At 35.7% G+C, this 21000-nt stretch overlaps 1 protein-coding gene across 2 annotated transcripts in view; it reads right to left on the bottom strand.

The window, feature by feature from the left end:
- The window catches only part of LOC114050017 (3'(2'),5'-bisphosphate nucleotidase 1), a 40216-nt gene that overhangs the window by 4279 nt on the left and 14937 nt on the right, over positions 1 to 21000 (bottom strand). For both annotated transcript variants that reach the window (XM_027871536.1, XM_027871537.1), the window contains exons 4-8: positions 16850 to 16957; positions 13910 to 13958; positions 7670 to 7761; positions 3919 to 4116; positions 3100 to 3205 (exon numbers count right to left, since the gene is read on the bottom strand). In XM_027871536.1, the coding sequence (XP_027727337.1) occupies positions 3100 to 3205; positions 3919 to 4116; positions 7670 to 7761; positions 13910 to 13958; positions 16850 to 16957 (553 nt within the window). The remainder of the gene's footprint in view (positions 1 to 3099; positions 3206 to 3918; positions 4117 to 7669; positions 7762 to 13909; positions 13959 to 16849; positions 16958 to 21000) is intronic.

The following is a 21000-nucleotide window of genomic DNA, read 5'->3' as shown; positions in this document are numbered from 1 at the left end:
AGGAGGTAGGATTACAACCAAGAATCATTTATCCAGAAAAACTGAGTATAATCCTTCAGGGGAAAACTGGATATTCAATGAGAGAGATGACTTTCAAGCATTCTTGACGAAAAGACCAAAGCTGAACTTTCAAATACAAGACTAAAGCATAAAAAGGGAAACAAGAAAGGGAAATCACAATGGACTTAGTTAGATTAAACTGTTTACATTCCTACCCAGGAAGATGATACTTGTAACTCATAAGAACTTTCTCATTATTACGACAGATAGGAGCATATACAGACAAAGAGGATAGGTGTGAGTCGAATACAAAGGGACAATATGTAAAAAAAAATAAAATTAAGGGGTGAGAGGGGAATGTACTAGGAGAAACAGAAAGGGAGAGATAGATTAAGGTAAATTATCTCATATAAAAGAGGCAATAAAAAGCTTTTACAGTATAGGGAAAGAGGAGTAAGGTGAGGCAGAGTGAGTGAACCTTACTCTCATCAGGATTGGTTCAAAGAGGGAACAATATACACACTCAATTGAGTGTAGAAATCTATCTTACCCTACAGGAAAGCAGGAGGGGAAAGGGATAAGAGAAGAGGGTGGAGGTGATAAAAGGGAGGGCGGGTGGGAGGAAGGAGTCAGAAACAAAACACTTTTGAGGAGGGACAGAGTGAAAGGAGAGAGAGAATAGAATAAGCAGGGGGGAAAGGATGGAGGGAAATACAGTTAGCAATAGTAACTGTGAAAAAAAAATTGAAGCAAGTTTTTCTGATAAAGACCTAATTTCTCAAACATATATTGAACTCAGTCAAATTTATAAAAATAAGAGCCATTCCCCAGTTGATAAATGATCAAAAGATATGAACAGTTTTCAGATGAAGTAATCAAAGCAATCTATAGGTATATGAAAAAATGCTCCAACTCACCAAAGTTTGGAGAAATGCAAATTAAAACAATTCTGAGGCACTACTTCATACCTATTAGATTGGTTAATAGAACAGAAAAGCAAAATGACAAATGGTGGAGAGGATGTGGGGAAAATGGGGCATTAGTGCACTGTTAGTGGAGTTGTGAACTGATCCAACCATTGTGTAGAGCAATTTGGAACTATGCCCAAAGGGGTACAAAACCAGCAGTACCACTACTAGATCTGTATCCCAAAAGAGATTAAAAAAAAAAACAAAAATGAAAAGAACTTACATGTACAAAAATATCTATAACAGCTCTTTTCTGGGGGTAAAGAATTGGAAATTGAGGGGATGCCCATCAATTGGGGAACAGCTGAACAAGCTGTGGTATGTGATTATGATGGAATACTATTATGCTATGGGAAATCATGAGCGGGATGCTCTCAGGAAAGCCTAGAGAGACTTGCATGAACTGATGCAAAGTGAAATGTACTGTGTACAAAGTAACAGTAATATTGTATGATGATCAACTGCGAATGACTTAGCTATTCTCAGCAATACAATGACCCAAGACAAGTCTGAAGGACTTATGATGAAAAATGCTACCCATCCCTAGAGAAAGAACTGATGGTGTCTGAATAGACTGAAGCATACTTTTTTTACTTACTTATTCTTCTTGAGGTTTTTTTTAATCTATGCTTTCTTTCACAGCATGACTATTATGGAAATGTTTTGCATGACTACAATGTATAACCTATATTGAATTGCTTGCCTTCTCAACGAAGTGGGGTGGGAAGGGAGCAAGGGAGAGAATTTGGAATTCAAAGTTTTAAAAATGAATGTTAAAAAATTGTTTTTACACATAACTGGGGAAAAATAAAATATTAAATAAAAAAAATCATAGAACTTTAAAGCTGGGAAAAAAGAATATGACCTCTATCTCATTTTTTTATTTGAATTCCCAGAAACTAGCACAGCATTTGGTATGCAATTGGAACTTAATAAATGCTTGCTGATTGACTGATTGCTTGCTCATTGACTGATGACAATGATGATTAATATTTAACTTGTCAGGAAAATCTTCTATTCATAGATTAACTAAAATGCATTTTTGGGAAGCAGGAAAAATTAAATTAAAAATTCTGCTTGTATATAACCATCCAAAAAGAGGCTACATTAGAGTATCTGGAAGCATATTAAAAAAACTTTTTTAGTAAAATTGAAAATATTAAGAAATAATAATTTCTCTAGTCTATGAGTTTTTTCCAGACATCCTTCCCCACCATCCCTTAGAAAGGTGGACAAAAAGCCTTTTTTTTTTTTAAGAAAAGAATTAAGGATAGAAGCCAACCTTTTAACAAAAAGTACTCCTTAACTTTGTTAAGATCATTATGTCACCACCTTCTGAAGCTAGCTGACTTGTCTAAGGGCAGTCTTCAACTCAGGAAGCTGAACCCTTTTTAAAAAAATTTCTGGAGAACATTTGAAAGTAGTGGTCAACAGAGGAAGTGAGTAGTGACTATTGTTTTAGAATGTTAACCCAACTGTATTTTAAAATGCTAAAATATCTTTCTGAATTCAAGACTCCTATAAATATTATCTCAAATCCTGTGACAGAGAGTCTTATTGGAAGTCACAAGGGAACTATGCTAATCTCTCTCCAAGACAGAAACGGCTTGGATATAAAATAATGTTAAAATTAAATAAAATTGTTTTTGGCAGACTTGTGCTTAAAATATAACATATGGTAATTAATTTTTTTCGATTAATGTTTAAATAAAAATGGATATGCTATATGAAGTAGTAGTTCTGTGTTGATAGTAATAATGCATGTTATATAACAACTGAAACTGAAAAGAAATTATAATTACTTGTGAGGACAAGAATGAAAAGATACCTTCTTCTGCTTCTTTAAATATGTGGGAGACCACAGGTTTGAAATGCTACACAGAACATCAGATTTTTTCATATGCTGGTTATTACTTTTGCTGAACTTTTTTTTCCTTTTTCTTTCTAAAGTCACTTACTCTATGGGATGGATCTCTGGGACAGGGTAGGCATCAGAATACAATGGGAAATGAAGATTATGAAAAAACGAAAGTTACTAGTAAAATGCATGTGATGTCATTGATACTACAGTATATCAAAATCTTTAAATACCTCTACTGAACCCAAAAAGTATCTCAATTTGCTTACTCACCTCCTACAGCACATAAAATAACTTCTGGAGCACAAGTATCCCACTTCTTACATCCAGGACTGGCAAATACGTAAGCAGACGCTTTGCCTTCAATCAGCTGAATGATCTGTAAGGATTTTTTTTAAAATGTCATAGGCTCTAGGAGCATGGATCTATTTACTTAAAGCAATACATATAGTCAGTTTAATCAAATAACTCTCACGTGAGGATACTGCCTTCTGTGGGCTTAGAGGGATCCCAAGAAAGCCAGGAGGATGGCTTGATGGCTTTGTTAAAAAGTGAAGTAAGCTTTGATATGTTCAGACAGTCAGGTGAAGAGGAGCTCCTCAGCAGTCGCTCCTTGCAGCATCACTCATGGTCAAAGGTTAATTTTAATTTGAAATCAGGCAACAATAAAGATTCCCATGGCCACTTAAAAAATTTGCTATTAGCTTTCCTTAATGACAAATGTTGGGATGCCTACTCCAGTTTATCTACTTTCTAGCTTAGAAGAGTTATTTCTAATGTAAGCAAATGATTACCTCAGAAAAATAGTGCAAGAAAAAAACAATAAATCAAAAATTTTAATAGGTTTGAATTTAGAATTTAAAAACTAGATATAGATTTGACTTTATATTTTATAGCCAATCTTAGTGGCATCATTTTATTACTTCTATTCTCTTTCCATACATTTTTAATACTAATTTATACCAAATGAACAAGTCTGAACATTATCAAATGACTGATTCTGCGTAACAAGAAGCTGAAGGGGGAAAATGATAATAAATTCAATATTTTCTAACTCCCCTCAATCTTTCTGACAAACATCAAATATATTACCTTATTTCCTGCTCCTCCCACTCTGAGAACATTATCAGGATTCATAGCAGAAATGCAATCATTTACCAACTTGCTGGAATGAGAACGAGTTGTGGTAATTATATGTTTCCCATCAGGCACTTCATTCAGTTGAAACCCAAAGGCACCCAAACCTAAAATTCCCCAAATTGTCCTCCCGAGCACAGCATCTGCTCCTGCCTAAAAAAATCAACGAAACAATAATATGTAATACTTCTGTAGCAAAAAGCTAGCTAAAGGCATAATATTTTTATTTTAGCCACGTTGTTATAATTATGTCAAAAGATATTAACACAGAATTATTATACCTCTTAGATAACATGAATTATTACATTATTTTGCGAAATACTATAGTTTGAAATGCACTAGAGAGGAAAGATATTACTGTTCCCTGCACTACCAGGATCACTCAAGAGATAGTCAATATTATGGGCTATACGACAACAGTTGTGGCTGAATAAACCGTCAATGAAAGGCTGTCAGGAAGACAGGGTTGAGGTTAGAGTTTTATTCCCTAACCTTCTAGTGTAAAAATATAAAGATAATATAACCTTGGATGTAAATCTTTCTTTCATTAGAATGTAAGCTCTGAATTAGAATGTGAACTCCTAGAGGGAGCAAGGACTGTCTTTTGCCTCTTTTTGTATCCCAAGTGCCTAGCACATAGTAGGTGCTTAATAAATATTAGTTGATTGCTTTAATGAATGATTTCAAAGAGCTTAACGTGTCTTTGTGTAATCTTATCTCACTTATTTCAAAATTATTCATGTGAAACACAAAGATGGTATTCTTATTTTTTAGGAGAAATTGAGACACAAATAAGTTAATATAGAGCCACATACACAAAGGTATATTCATTATGGGGTTTCACTTTCCATAAATGGTTTATTACACATTTCTGCATCTATTACTTACTTACATTTCTTCTAAGCACTCACCCACCTCCCCACTCCTGAGTGCCACCATTAAGTAAGTAGTACTTGTAGTTGGCCTGAGTGGTACTACCTCAGGTCACTGAGGCAGACCTGAAAGTACAAGCAGGAGAAAATCACAGGATTATAGGTTTTAGAGTAGGGGGGGACCTTACTGGTCATTTAGTCACTGCCCTCATTTTGCAGATGAGAAAACTTGAGATCTAGACATATGGAGACTTGCCCAAGATCAAGAAGAAAGGGAGAGAAAAATTTAAATTCTTTTAATAATTGTCATCATCTGGTAGCAACAATGCTAAAAACTCAAGTGTAGTACCTGTTCTGTTAGTAAGAGCTAAAACTCCAGTTTTATTTTTCACTTTTTCCTCACTCTTATATTCTCTTAACTTCTTTTTACTGCTCTGTGGGTAAAGATTAGTTTTTCTCACCTTTTCAAGAGATATGATGAAAATTAATGATAACTTTAAATCACGTAGATATTTACAGATAAACGGTCCTATATATTAGTTTTATTCCTGATTAAAATAACCCTTTGGGGGCAGCTAGGTGGCACAGTGGATAGAGCACCAGCCCTGAAATCAGGAGGACCTGAGTACAAATCCGGCCTCAGACCAAACACTTGACACTTACTAGCTGTGTGACCCTGGGCAAGTCACTTAACCCCAATTGCCTAAAAAAAATTTTTAAAAAATAACTCTTTTAATTATCAGTACTGATTTATTTTTATATTTTACAATGTGATCTTGAATGTATCACAATTTGAACTGGCACTTTGCTGTGATAATTCCAAGAAATATATGCTTCTACTGATAAGAAATAAAAATCAACCACAAAAGGCACTAAGGAACAAACATCCTGCAATTTTAAAAAAGTGTTAAAATGGCATGGCAAAATAAAAGATGTGCTTTTTGAAAGGGGGATCTGTGTACTCCAAGTTAAGCATATTAAAGGTGATAGGTTTCTGGTTACTTGTTTTTCTCTTTAGTCTTGACAGGGTTCTTTTCTCTCAGTTCCCTCATTTAAAACGTATAGTTTTAGAATACTATACTTCAACTCTGGAATTACTGAATAATGGAAACAAAACTGAGCTTTTTACTTCCAGTCCTTGTAAAAAGATCATTATTACTATAGCTGTGTGACACAGTACTTAAATTTTCACAAAGTGCTTTACCAACATTATCTCATTTGATCCTCACAATAACCTGAAGTGGCAACTAGAGGTATCACAATTTTATAGATGAAAAAACTGAGGCTAGAGAGCAGGCAATTGGCCTTTGATCACACATTTAATAAGTGTTGGAGGTGGGATTTGAACCCATAGCTACCTAAATCCAGCATTCTTTCCACAGTACCATGCTGGTTTTTTTTCCCCCAAATTGACAGGAATAATACCAGCTCAACAAACAGAGCAAATGGTAATCTAACAATGAGTATTAAATATTACTCAAAAGAAAATGACTCATATTATTCTTTGATCCTAATACGTTACTTCTGTAACATTTTCCTAGCTCTCCTTAAGAGAGAGGTGTCCAGATTAACAAAGTTACCCTAATTCCACTATTATGTATGTATACCTCAAGGAGGTCAAAGACGTTCCATATATACTAAAACATTTATAGTAGTACTATTTTTTTATAGTAATAAAGAACTAGAAACAAAATGGATGCTAGTTGACTGGGAAATAGCTAAACAAATTATGTCATTACTATGCTACAGGAAACAATGAATATGATAAATACAGAGAAGGATGGAAAGAGCACATGAACTGATGCAAAGTGAAGTAAACAAAATCAGGAAAACAGCATACAGAATAACTACAATGTAAATGGGGAAAAACCAGCAATAAACACTCCAAACTGAACAACAGATAATAATGCCCAGGGATGGTCCTAACCAAAAGTTAAGAAAATTCACCCCCTTTTCTTCACTGCAAAGCTGGATGACTAAGTTTGGAATACTGAATCCCATCACCATCTTATAAACCCTCTTCTGTATATACTATGTGGCCCAAAAGTTTTAGTACAGTTTTAAGCTTTACCAGTTTTAGGCTTTAATAGCTTAAAATGACACTAGGACTTTTAGGCTTCCTGATACTTCTGTTGGCCAATGTTGCTCCTCAAATGTGGTGCCCAAACTGAAGACAGTACTACAGATGTGTTCTGACGAGGGCAGAGTGCACTGAGGCTCTCAAGTTACTTGTTGTGGACCCTATAGCTCTACTGAAGTAGCTCACAGATGGTTAGCACATCACAGGGCTGAGTCTTACTAAGATTGTGAATGATCAAAATCTCCCAAGAACTTTTTTTCAAAAAGAATGGCTTTCTAGTTACATCTCTCACATCCTCTACTTTTCAACATGAATTTATATAGAATCTATATATTATATAACCTATATGTTATAATTGGTCCATTGTTGCAGCCTACTGAGATAGGTTTAGGTTATAATTCTGTCAGTGAGTCAATGGGCATTTATTAAATACTTACTATGGGCCAGACACTGTGCTTAGCACTGGGGATACAAAGAAAGGCAAAAAACCATTTCTGTCCTCAAGAACATATATTTTAAAACAACTTCTCTCATCAGTGTATTAGCAAATCCTTCCCAACTTCCTGCCATCTATCAGATAATAAGCCATCAATTTTTTCATCCAAGTCATTAATAAAAGTGTTAAAAAAAAGAAAAGCATCAAGGACAAAGGCTGAACTAATCAGTCTCAAATGGCTCCTTTCCATGCCCATAACTGAAATTTACAAAAGTAGTTACAAAACAAATGAAATTCTTCTGCATTAACGTATTATACCTGATAATTGTAGTAAGGCTGGTTAATAACTCCTGCTATTGCTCTTCCTTCATAAGCAATTCCAATAAGGACTGTTACATTGTCCAGAAGACCTGTGTACACATAATAAAGTAATTTATTCATTTTTCCATTAATTTCTTAAATGTTTTATATGGTCTTCAATTTTGTATGAATTCATTAAAATCTATCTGTAAACAATATTTTCATTAATACATAAAAAGAACATGTCACAATTTTTCCACTTTCCACAGAATACTCCCCCAACATAAACTCTGCAGAAGTATTGTCTTCTTACAAAGGCAATACTGCTGATGGTTGCAGGCCAGCAGGGCTACAGTCTGTCACTGCAGAATCTGAGGTGTTGCCAAACAGTTCACATCAAGGTTAATTCAAACTCTATATTTTATGTGAGGTTCTAAGAGGGTTAGTAACTTGCTTAAAGCAACACAGGTAGTAAGTAGAAGATCCAGGATTCAAACCCAGGGACTTGTGACTCCAGTTTCAACTGTCTTTCCATTGAACCACACACAGTACATAAGCCTGTTCCCGCTATGGGGAGCTCCAGACCCTCCATGGAAGAGATGGTTCCAACAAGTCATGGCAATGTGGACCACAGTGGCATCAGGAGAGAGGTCATTTAGGAAGAATAAGAGGAATAAGGAGGAGACATGTATTGGTGATTAGCGGGTGATTCTGCTGGTGGGTACTGAGGCTGCTATTTGTTGATCGGATGCTCACAAGAGAAAGGTCTACAGTCTTCCCATTGCATGCATCTAAGGCAGGGCTGAAGGCCTCCAAATGCCTGTCAAAACCAACAGTAACTATCTTATTTTACAAGTCATTCCCCAATCGATAAATGGTCAAAGGATAGGAACAGGAAGTTTTCAGATAAAGAAATCAAAGCTATCTATAGTCATATGAATAAATGGTCTAAATCACTACTGATTAGAGAAATGCAAACTAAAACAACTCTGAGGTACCACCTCACACCTATCAGATTGGCTAATAGGACAGAAAAGGAAAATGATTATAAATATTGGAAGAGATGTTGGAAAATTGGGACATTAATGCACTGTTGGTGGAATTGTGAACTGATCCAACCATCCAACAATTTGGAGCTATGCCCTATGGGTTATCAAACTGTGCACACCCTTTGATACAGGAATACCACTACTAGATCTGTATCCCAAAGAGATGTTTTTTTTTTTTTTAAAGGGAAAAGGACTTATTTGAAGAAAAATATTTATAGCAGCTCTTTCTGTGGTGGCAAAGAATTGTTAATTGAAGGGATATCCATCAACTGGGGAATGGCTGAACAAGTTGTGGCATATGATTATAATAGAATACTTTAGTGCTGAAAGAAATGATGAAGAAAAATAAGAAAAGAAGAAAGATACAGATAAGGGAATCAAGGAATTGATCACTAAGACTGACAACTAGATGCAGAGGATGGAAATTAGGCATTGGATTTAGGCTTAATTTAACAGAAATCTTCCTTGCAATTGATGGCATCCAGAAGTGACATGGGTTTCCTTAGGCAGTAGGCTCCCTGTCACTTAAAGGTATCTAAGCAAAGATTACAGGATCCTTTCTCTAGGACACTCTAGAGCATGGATAGGGAACCTTTGGCCTCAAGGACACAAGTGGCCCTCTAGGTTCTCAGTGAGGGCTTTTGAATGAATCCAAACTTCACTGAACAAAACCCCTTAATAAAAGGATTTGTTCTATAAAACTTGGACTCCACACTCAAGGACCGAGAAGGCCACATGTGGCCTCAATGCTGCAGGTCCCCTACCCATGTTCTAGAGGAAACTCAAGTACAGGGATGGATTGGACTAAAGGGAATCTGCTTTTCTGTGATTCTGTGAGGGGATTTTATAGGAAATGTTTTTAAACTGGATTCAAATATGTATAAATCAAAGTACATGGGAATCTAGCAGCCAACTGGCAATAAGTATACGCTTAGCCCTTTATGGGACTGAGACTGATCTTATGTACTAATGCCACTCCTATTCATCAATGTCTTTCTTAATCTACTCTTGGTAGACCACCTTTCCTTCTGAAGGCTCTCTTTGGGCATCAGAGTCAAGATTTATATTGAGACCAGAAGAAGAATGTCCTTATCTATTTGAGATCATGAAGTTCTCATGTATTCCTGCCTAGCACACAGTCTTCCCAATTTGTGAGATACCTGAGTTGCCACCAGTCTAATATTCCTTTATCATGAATTTTTCTTGAGAATCTGCTGGAAGATAAACATCTAGACAGTAATGACAAGGGAGGTACTAGTCTCCCTACACATTGTCAATCAGTCGGTCAACAAGCATTTACTTACTAAGAACTTACTTGCCAGAAACTGTGTTGAGTGCTAAAGATATCCCCTGGTCAATCCACATGTTACCTCTTTGTAGAATCTAAATTCTGTGATTAAAAATGTCAAAAGGCACAAGGGCCAAGAACCAATCTCTAAAGTACTCTAGTAGAAACATCCTCCCTGGCTAACATCTATTAATCACTACTTTTTGATTCTAGTCATTAAACCAATGCCAAATCTACTAACTTTATTAACATACAGTAGACATATTTACATCTTGCCAAGGGTAACATGGAAACCTTTATCAAATGCCTTACATTTGAAATCCATATATGCTTGTTGTTTGATGTTCAGTCATTTCAACTGTATCTGACCCTTTGTGACCTTAATTGGGCTCTTCTTGGCAAAGACATGCCAAGTGGTTTGCCATTTCCTTCTCTAGCTCATTTTGCAGATGAGGAAACTGAGGCAAATAAGGTTAAGTGACTCACCTAGGGTGATACATCTAGTATCTGAGGGGGGATCTGAACTCAGGAGGATGTCTTCCTGACGAGAGGCCCAGCATTCCATTCATTACACCATCTAGTTGCCCCAATATATGCTATTCTGTGGCATAACTTTGATTTTTTTAGGTTATTAGTAACCTCATCAAAAAATAAATAATGCTAGACTAGCATGACCCATTCCTGCTGAAACCATACTGGCTCTAAGAGACCACTGTTTCCCTTCTTCATAAACAAGACCACTAATGGTGGCTCAGCAATCACATCTGCCAATTCTTTCAGTACTATTACAGAGAGGTAAATTTTTACTATCTCGTCACTTCCTGCAGGTTTCAACACCTATTAAGTATTTTTGTTCTACCCTTCCTTCACAAAATTGGTAGAACTAGATGCAACAGGTGGAAATTAGGCAGATTTAGGCTTAATTTAAGGAAAATTCCCCAACAACTGGTGCTATTTAAAAGTGGAATGAGCTTCTTTAGGCAGTATTAGATTCTCTGACACTAGAAGTATCTAAACAAAGATTATAGAACCCTTTTCCATAGTAGAGAAAATAAAAGCAAGATAAGAGTTTGTTAGCTCTGCATTCTATTATCCATTCCCAAACATGAACTTCAAAGGACAATGAGTGATGATGGTAGGTTAGGAGAAAAGAAGGGTGGTACATTCACACAAGCTATCATCCACAACTGGATCATATTCCCTCTATATCTCCTTACTTGGCGAATTATTTTTCTTCTTTCAGGACCTAGCCAAGTACCAGCTCTTTAAAGAAGCTTTTCTTGATTCTCCAAGGAAACCGATGTCACTGTTCTAAAATTTCTTATTTCACTTTGTCTGAACTTCTCCTCCGCACTTCTCATAGTGTAGCTTGTAGCATGTTTATTTTTGTATAGATTTTATGTCTCCCATTATCTTGGAAGCTCCTGAAGGGCAAGGATATACTTTTCATTTCTGAATTCCAAGCACCTGGTAGACAGCCTAGTACAGATTAGGCACTTAATAAATGCTCTTTAAATCGAACTGAGTACAGCATTTCCAATACCATTGAGATCTGGAAACAGGGAGATTACGAAGAATGAAGTTGGAGGGTCTCCTCATGTCCAACTACTTCTTGCCCAAAGTATACATTTTTCTTGAATAACCAGTATTAAAAGGATAAAACAGGAAGAGAAGTGAGGACAGTGTTAACTAGGAAGTTCAGGACCTTAGAATGGCAAAGTGCCAGGAACTGGTGGTAATGTCTCCTCCTCCGGGCTTCTAAACTTAATCTTGTGCAATAAATCATTAGCTTGAGATTTCTTTTGCTCTGGGAAATGATGGCCACTGGATCTATCACTAGCACTATCTGAACCTGGTCTTCAAAGGTCTATCTAATCAATGAGACAAACTCCTCCAGCAGGGGACTGTCTAACACTGCCATAGAACTGGAGCTAAGAGATCAGCAATGGAAAAATCCAACTACAAGGGAAGCAGTTGTCACAATTGGTAGCAGAATCTGGGGCTTAGTATCCAAAAGCCTGTGAGCTAGTCTTATGCAAAGCACCAGTCTGAGCCTCCATTAATCCCTTGCAGCTGTGTAGGTATTGAGGGCAGATAATGACTTAACCTCTGTAATGGTAATATAGATCAAGCTAAACTATGTTCAATTGTTCTTGACCAAATGTATGAAATTTCATACAGTTGGCTGAAGGAAACAAAACTCTCTTACTGGTCTAGAGGAGAACGAGACTCAATCTCATTATCACCATACTCTAAATTGGCGGTGTCAAACTCAAACAATAAATAAATCACTGGGGGCCACATATTAACTTAGAAAATCACAAGTTAGGGGACAGCTAGATGGCACAGTGGATAAAGCTCCAGCCTTGGAGTCAGGAGGACCCAAGTTCAAAACTGGCCTTAGACATTTGACACTAGCTGTGTGACCCTGGGCAAGTCACTTAACCCCAATTGCCTCAAAAAAAAAAGGAGACTGAAAATCACAAGGTAACATTATCTATGTTGTATTTATATTGTATTTTTATTTTTTTTAAACATTTCTCAATTACATTTCTATCTGTCAGTATAGAACTCATTTTATGGGTTGCCCTGAGTTTGACATCTCTGGTCAAACCAGCTATAAACCATCTTTATGCTTTGTATCATACTCTATCCCTGGATCACGTCTTTGTCCTGCATTATTAAAGTTTTATATCTTTCCCTCCATAACTTACTTTTATTATATAAAAATGTCATATTTTTATATAATATGTTACTTTGGTATATAAATAATGACAAACAACCAATCCCTTTCACTAATATAGATAAGTTCTCCATATCTGATGGCTACTTCAAGTACACTTAGTGTTTCCATTAGAAAAGTCTGGATATTAACAATAGTAACAATAATGACTCACATTTATATAATATAATATCTCATACATAATAGAACTTAGTTATCAGAGATTTCTAAGACTCCCCCAAAAAAAGTTTTGCTTTAGCCATGAAACAAGTAAATGATTCAAAAGATAATGTGTGCCCTGTCCTTCAAACATGAAAATATAGGAAACATATGAATGCTATGCAAGTCAAATCTCTGGCTTTCAGTCTCTTTCTAGTAGGATGCCAGTTTTGGCTTTTTTTGTTGGTTCTTTAATTCTTCTGATTCTTAAACACTAAGGAGAACTTTGGAAAGGAAAGAAAAGCTATTTAACTAAAGCTCATCTTTATAGGGTAAGGTATGATGTGAGAAACAGCTAGCATTTACATAGTGCTTTAAGGATTGCAAAGTACTTTACAATTATCTCACTTTATCCTCACAACAACCCTGGTAAGTAGGTGCTATTATTACCCCCATTTTACAGATGAAGAAACTGAGGCAGACAAAGGTTAAATGACTTGCCCAGGGTTACACAGCTAGTGTCTGAGATTGAATTTTATTTTATTTTAAATTTTTTTCTTTGATTGAGGCAACTGGGGTTAAGTGACTTGCCCAGGGTCACACAGCTACTAAGTGTCAAGTGTCTGGTCTGAGGCCAGATATTAACTCAAGCCCTCCTGACTCCTGGTCCAGTGCTCTATCCACACTGCACCACCTAGCTGTCCCTTGAGATTGGATTTTAATTCAGGTCTTCCAGTCTCCATGTTCAGCACTCTATCCACTGTGTAACCAGCTGCCTCAGAATATGGAAGGTAAGGTGCAGGGTAGGGATATAATCTGGAAGGGAGTAACAAGGATAATATAGTGTTGAGAGTGGCCAGGGAGCCCAGAAAAGGTTGGTCAGTTGAGGAAAGCGTGGATGCAGTGTCTGTTTTAGGAACGGTAGATGGACTATGACACTTGCCTTTCATATGAGGGACCTAGAAATAGGCTCTGTTAGTTGTTTGTATTAAAGTGATAAAATTAGCTTTGCCATATATAACTACAAATAAGAAGCTGACCTTCAGTGTATTCCTTGGTGCCATCCAGAGGATCAACCCACACAACAAGCTGAAAAACAGCAAGGAAAAGATTCAATTTCAGGAAGTAAATCACAAGTACAAATCTCACTACATTAAATTACATGACTTTTTTTCCTTCTCATTGAAACTAGGTTATACTTTTTCTGATATGATAGTAAAAAGGCTCATTAAGAGTACTCACCAGTCTCATGAGGCCTCACTAACTTGTAATCACTGAGGAGAAAGCCTAACTGAATCACTGGAAAATATTGCTATGATATATTGTAGAATACATTAAAAGTAATTCTAAATGAACAAAGCTTTACTATCATTCTACAAAATCTTCAATTACTATAATTCTACAAAATCATGTACATTGTACAAGAATAGTGTCATATATGAAATAGGCTCTAAAAGGCATTAAGGAAAGAAGAGGATAGAAAAAGTTTTACAGTTGAGGTACAAATCTGAGAGTTTCAACCTAACAACATACCAAATTCAAGAGTATAAACCACGACTGTAAAATAATGAATCTGTCTTTTTAAAAAATCAGACCTATTTTATAGCCAAATGAGTACCATCTTTCAAAATAGTCATCATGGGATACTATATTTATTTCAACAAGCATCACTCAACACATTACTCAAAACATATTGGTACTCCTTTTTAGGAATTACCCTAAGTTAGCTTGTAAACCATACAAGAAAATCAATTTTGTTATTTTATACTTCAACCTTAACTTTAAACCAAAAATCTTCTACTAATTTGATAACTTATTTAGTAGACTTGGTTCCAATAACTTTTGGATATTTCAAAAAAATATTTCCTCCTCAAAATGCAGACATTTCTCTCTATTCAGAAGAATATACCAGATCTCTGAGAGGCAATTTCAAAACAGAAGCTCCAAAAACACTTCAAGCAATGGTAGCCTCATTGTACATAGCAGACAAAGATGGATCCTTTAATGGGAACAACATTTAAATGGATGGACAAGTTCTGATGTATTTCTTTTTTAAAAATCAGTCTCATCACCATACAGTAACTTTATATGCACATATTTTGTATTGACCTGTGTTTCATCAGTACGGGAAATTCCTAGAATAGGAACTTCCTTTAGAGAGTCAAATTAGCAGTTTGTCTGCAACTTTAGTTTTACAGAGTTTGCAGAAACACAAAAAGACTGCACTTAGTCTATCACACAGTAAATATGTTATCAGAGGCAAGACCTGAAGTGAGGTCCCATCTTTCTAGCCACATTGTATATTACTCCTCCACTCTGTGCCCTCCCCCAGCAGGGGGGCCCCCTCTTGCCCTCCCCTGCCATGTGATCCAGCCAAACTGGCTTTTTCTCTATTTCTCACACTTTAACACTCTCGCATCCAATATCCATGTCTTTGCACTGCACATCTCACATGTCTTATGCACTGCTTCAATACTGCCATCTCAAAAAGACTCCCTCTTTTTCCTTTAAGATGAACTACCCTGGTAAGTTAGCTATTTTGTATGAACTTACATTTCATCACTTTTTATCCATGGTGTCTACATTTATATGTATTTATTGTCTCCTCCATTACAATATTAGCTTGATAAAAGTAGAGATTGTTTTATTATTTGTAGTCATATACCCAGCACCCAATATAGTTCCTGGCAATTCTTAATAGGCACTCAATAAATGCTTGTTGATTTATTCATTGATTTTCTGACTCTAAGTACTATCTACTTTATTATGCTGCCACTCCAAATCTTTTATATACAACAGAAAAATGAATGGCTCATAAAGTTGGCAATAAATCAAAATCACCGTTTCTCCCCAAAGTTTAAAAATCCAATTGTGGACACTGAAAACTGGAAATTATTACCAATAGTGACAGAAGTGGAGAGATTTTTTTAAAAAGGATATAGTTTATCTGAGGCTGGGGATCATGCCATATTTACCACTGTATATCTAACAACAAAAGTGTCAAATTTAGAGCCCTTTGTGACTCACGAAATTCCCAAGTGTGGCCAGACTGCAATGCAAATGGACTAAATGTAATTGGGAATTGTTTAACAAAATAAATAAAAATACATAATAATGTTACATAACAAATAATGTTAATTTGTGGTTTTCTGAGTGAATATGTGGCCAGCAAGGATGCATTTCTATTTGAGTTTGATATCATTCAGCTAAACTATCTAGACAGTCAGTACTGAATATGTGTTTAACAAATGAATAAACAGATTTAATTTGAAGAAAGAAAGAAGTGCAGTGTTTATCTTTGGTCATAGGTTTAACATAAGTGAATACACAAAAGCTATTATGATGCTTCTGTGCTTCATCCTCTCTTTGGACAATGTTAGCTAAAATTATTTTGTTGATCTTAATTCTCTAAATGAAGAAATGGCTTCAGGCATTTTCAGAGGGATCAAAAACAAAAAGGAAAGTAATGGCACTGTATCTGCCTGCAAAAATACTCCTGGTTTCAGGGACTTGACATGTTATTGTTATTTGGAGAGAGGGCCAGACAAGGAGTCAGGAAGACTCAAATTAAAATCCTGCCTCTGATATATGCTAGCTGTGTGACCATAAACCAGTCACTTCAATTTACTGCCAAGCAATTATCTGAGACTGTTAAGTTACGCAGTCTGCATAGATCCCTATCAGTAAAAGGCATTCCCTCAACAATGATGAAGTTCCAAGTCCTGACTAAAAAAGAAAAGTAACTCTTTTCCCCTTCCCCCCCAAAGACTTTTGATTATACTTTCTCAGCTCTTAAGGAACTTAATTTTCATTGCTGTCATCTTTCACAAACGTTGAATAAACAGATTTTTTTAAAATAGCACCACACATGTAAACAAGGTTATATATTATTAAAACCTACAATGTTACCTTATTTTAATGTTTTTCTTAGAAGGCAAACTCTGATCTAAAACTGATTTAATCATAAATATTAATCTTACATCTTCCTCTTTGATAGCACTGTATTGTGTGGGACATGGTTTCTTCAGAATTTCCTCCCATTGACCATCTTCAATCAGCTCTTGGTCTACCTCTTGAACAGGCAGATCCTAAATCAAAACAAAGTACACTGAAAGAAAATATCACTATATAGAAATTGTACTATGCATCAACATCACTGGGAATACAGTTTCATAGGTTTTAATACTTCTACTCAGCCTACCATTTGGGGCATGGATTACTCCTTCCGCCCAAAAACCCCAAATAAATCTGGTATTATAACAAATAAGGAACATCTGGTTCATTATAGCAAGTTAAAATGTGCCAATTTTGGGCAGCTAGGTGGTGCAGTGGATAGAGCTCTGGCCTTGGAGTCAGGAGGACCTGAGTTCAAATCTGGCCTCAGACACTTGACACTTACTAGCTGTGTGACCCTGGGCAAGTCACTTAACCCCAACTGCCTCACCAAAAAAATAAAAGTGCCAATTTCATTCTCTCAAATACAGGAAAGAAGGAAGCAAGGAAGGAAGGAAAAGAAGGAAGGAGGGAGAGAAGAAAGGAAGGAGGAAACAAGCATTGATTAAGTGCCCACTATATACTAGGCACTATGCTACGTGCTTTACAAATGTTATTTCATTTAAACCTCACAACAACTTTGTGAAATAGGTGCTATTATTCCCATTTTACAATCCAGGAAACTGAGGCAGACAAGGCTAAGTGACTTGCCCAGGGTCACACAGCTAGTGTCTGAGGCCATATTTGAATTCAGGTCTTCCTGACTCCAAGCCCAGGGTTCTAATCTTTCACCCAGCTATCTCCAGTTGTTTAAGTAAAACCTTTAGAAAAATAAATTAAGGAAAAAAAAGATGTAATCTTCCCAAAACCAATATAAATAAATCTACGACTGGATATTCTATCCTTTCTACTGTCCAATCCAATCCAACAAATATTAAACACCCACTATATGAAAAGCACAGCGCTAGGTACTGGGATCACAAAAACAAAAGTTAAATAGTTCCTGTTCTTCAGAAGCTTATGTTTAATTGGGAGCATATAACATGAGACACAGGACAGCCAGGTAGCACACTGGATAGAGTACTAGTCCTGGAGTCAGGAAGACTCAATTTCCTGAGTTAAAATCTGGCTTCAGACACTGACTAGCTGTGTGACCCTGGGCAAGTCACTGAACCCTGTTTGCCTCAGTTCTTTATCTGTAAAAAGAGCTGGAGAAGAGAATGACAAACCACTCCTGTGTCTGTCAAGAAAACCTCAAATGGGGTCACAAAGAGTCAGACAAGACTGAAAAAGACTGAACCACAAAACACACTACATAAATAGGCAATTACAACATGACTTCTTAAGATAAAGTAGTTGATATGGCTACAGACAGGGCAAGAGCCCTTAAGCGATTCAATTTAATCAAAATAGGGTAATCATCAGACTAAAAGACCTTGAGTTCATTTCTAATAAGCTGAAAAGAAGAATCCTTGGAAGGAATAGTCACGGAAGAATTAAGAAACTGGTTCTTCAAGGACAAGGACCAAAAGTAATTATTGTTCTATCTGATGAAACAAAATGTTAGCCCTGAACTGTGTGACTGTTTTATTATATGAAATGTCCCTGTTCAAGAATCCTATGTTACCTCAAAATGTATTGAAAGATATTTGGGAGCATAAGGGATTCTGGCAGTTTGGACATTTCTCCCTGAATAATATGGTTTGAATTTAAAATAGTCAAATTAATGAAAATTATTTCAGAAAAGCTTGTGCCTATAACAGAGTACAATATTTTTTTCTTTGACAGAACTCTTCCCTTCCTCTTTCATTCCCTACTTTCTGAAACCTTAGACCTAAAAGTAAATTTGTTACAGGAATGGCAATGGTGGGGGGTTATTATCAAATCAAGGAATATTAGAGTGCAACTCTCTTTAGAGGCAGGCACCTCTATCACCGAACCCTGTATAAGACCACGTAGCAGGGTAAAGGACAGGGAGTGATACAGGTTGCCAGTTTCTGTGGCTTCAGTCAAGGGATACTTCTGTGATAGAATTTAAATAAATGTAGTACTTCATAATGCCACATTTTCCCTATAATAAGTTAGAAGCAAGTATGGTGAATATAAAGAGTTCTACATTTGGAGCCAGAGGGCCTGAGTTCAAGTCCCATTTCTTGTTATTTACTGCCTACATGACCTTAGGTAAGTCACTAAACGTCCCTGGGTCTGTTTCCTCATCTGTAAAATAAGGAGGTTGAACTGAGTTTGCTTCAGTTCTAAATATATGATACTTTAAAATACTATGCCTAACTGTAAAGTTTTTCAAAGTGTGGAGGTATGCCCCTCTGCAGTGATGCAAAACCTGGGTGTGGGGGTGAAGCATTGACCAAAATTATTTAATTTTTTTGTATAATTACCACACAAGTAATCCACTTTTAAAAACTGAAAAAGTTCAAATCAAAGAAAATACAGATTATAGAAAATATTCTTTAATTAGCAATAAATGAAAAGTGGCAATTCTTTAACATACCATGCACAAAGTCAAATTTGAGTTGGTGTTGAAAACTGACCTCAGTATAATCTATCACCATTATAAGCTGCTAGTGGTATTTGAATACCTGTTTAAATTTGAAATTAAACCATCTTTTGTGCAAGTTAAAAGTACTATAATATCTATTATATTTTAACATCATTTTAACTATGATATAAGTTGGTTTCCAAATAATTCTGCAATTAAAAAGTTGAAAAAAAAACTTAAGAATTATAGTTGGTCTGAATGGTTTGAAATTTGCAACAAATTTAAGTGTCTTACATATTTTGCTGTCTTTAATTTTTGTACAAATAAAACAATATCCCTTCATGATGGAAAGCAACTGTTTTAAAACAAAAACCCATGAAAATAGCAGAAAATTTAATAATGGTGATAGCTTAAAAATTTAAATTAAGTAAAGAAATGAAGGGGAAAAAAGCAACAAGCCCAAATCCAGAATACATGATTCACTGTATTTATCATAAAGATTCACAAGAACTGTTGCTGATGGAAAGAGCACTGGGTTTGAATGATTAATACTTTAGCTTCAAATAATATAAAACCTAATTAGTTAAAATAGCTTGAAAGTATAGCTGTGCAACATTTCGGCAAGACAAGAAAATTTTTCCAGAGAAAATCAATATTCTTAGTAGAGAAAAATATTTAAAAAAACGATGTCTGTGACAGCGAAAGAACTGCTTACACAGTATGTCAGTGATTATAAAATCGCTAAGTGTAAAAAAAATAGGAGAAATTTGGTATCATTTTATGATTTTGATATGAATGAAATGGACAAATTATGCACAAAACAAATTTGACTTCATTTGCAGTCCATTTGCTGTTTCTTGTGCCTGGAACATACTCTTAAAAGTTCTGTGTCCACAAAATCCCTTCCTTCCTTCAAGATGCAACACTTATCTCCTGGTTTTTCCCTTTTATTCTGATTCTTCTTTCACAGCATGACTAATGTGGAAATGTTTAACATGATTGTACATGAATAACCTATATCAGATTCTTGCTGTCTTGGAGAGGGAGGAAGGAAAGGAGAAAAATTTGGAACTCAAAATCATACAAAATTGAATGCTGAAAACTATCTTTACATGTAATTGGAATAAATAAAATACTATTAAGTAAAAAGAAAAAAGAAACAAGAAACGACAAGGGGTTTGGTTTTGGAAGAAACATGGCAAGACTTTTACGAACTGATGCAAAGTGAAGTGAGCAGAACCAGACCATTGCACACAGTAACAGCACTATTGTAATGATGGTCAACTGTGAAAGACTTAGTTACTCTGATACATATAATGATCTAAGACTATTGCAAAGAATTCGTGAGAAATGCCATCTACCTCCAGAGAAAGAACTGATAAACTCTGAGTACAAGTAGAAGTATAGTTTTCTTTCTTTTTTTTTTTTTTTGGCAATATGGCTAATATGGAAATATATATTGCCAATTCATTCCACATTATAATTGATATATTGCACACCTCAGTGGTTGAGGGATGTGTAACAGGGAGGGAAAGAATTTGGAACTCAAAATTTTTAAAACAGAATGATAAAAATAAATAGTAAAAATTTTTAAAAGAAAAACAGAATATTAGCAAGTTATTAACGAGACCAGCCATGTCT

The sequence above is a fragment of the Vombatus ursinus genome, unplaced genomic scaffold, assembly GCF_900497805.2.
Source record: "Vombatus ursinus unplaced genomic scaffold, bare-nosed wombat genome assembly UNPS02014798.1, whole genome shotgun sequence".
Taxonomy (NCBI): domain Eukaryota; kingdom Metazoa; phylum Chordata; class Mammalia; order Diprotodontia; family Vombatidae; genus Vombatus; species Vombatus ursinus.
The sequence above is the reverse complement of the archived record's forward strand: the minus strand, read 5'-3'. Positions and strand labels throughout refer to the sequence as shown.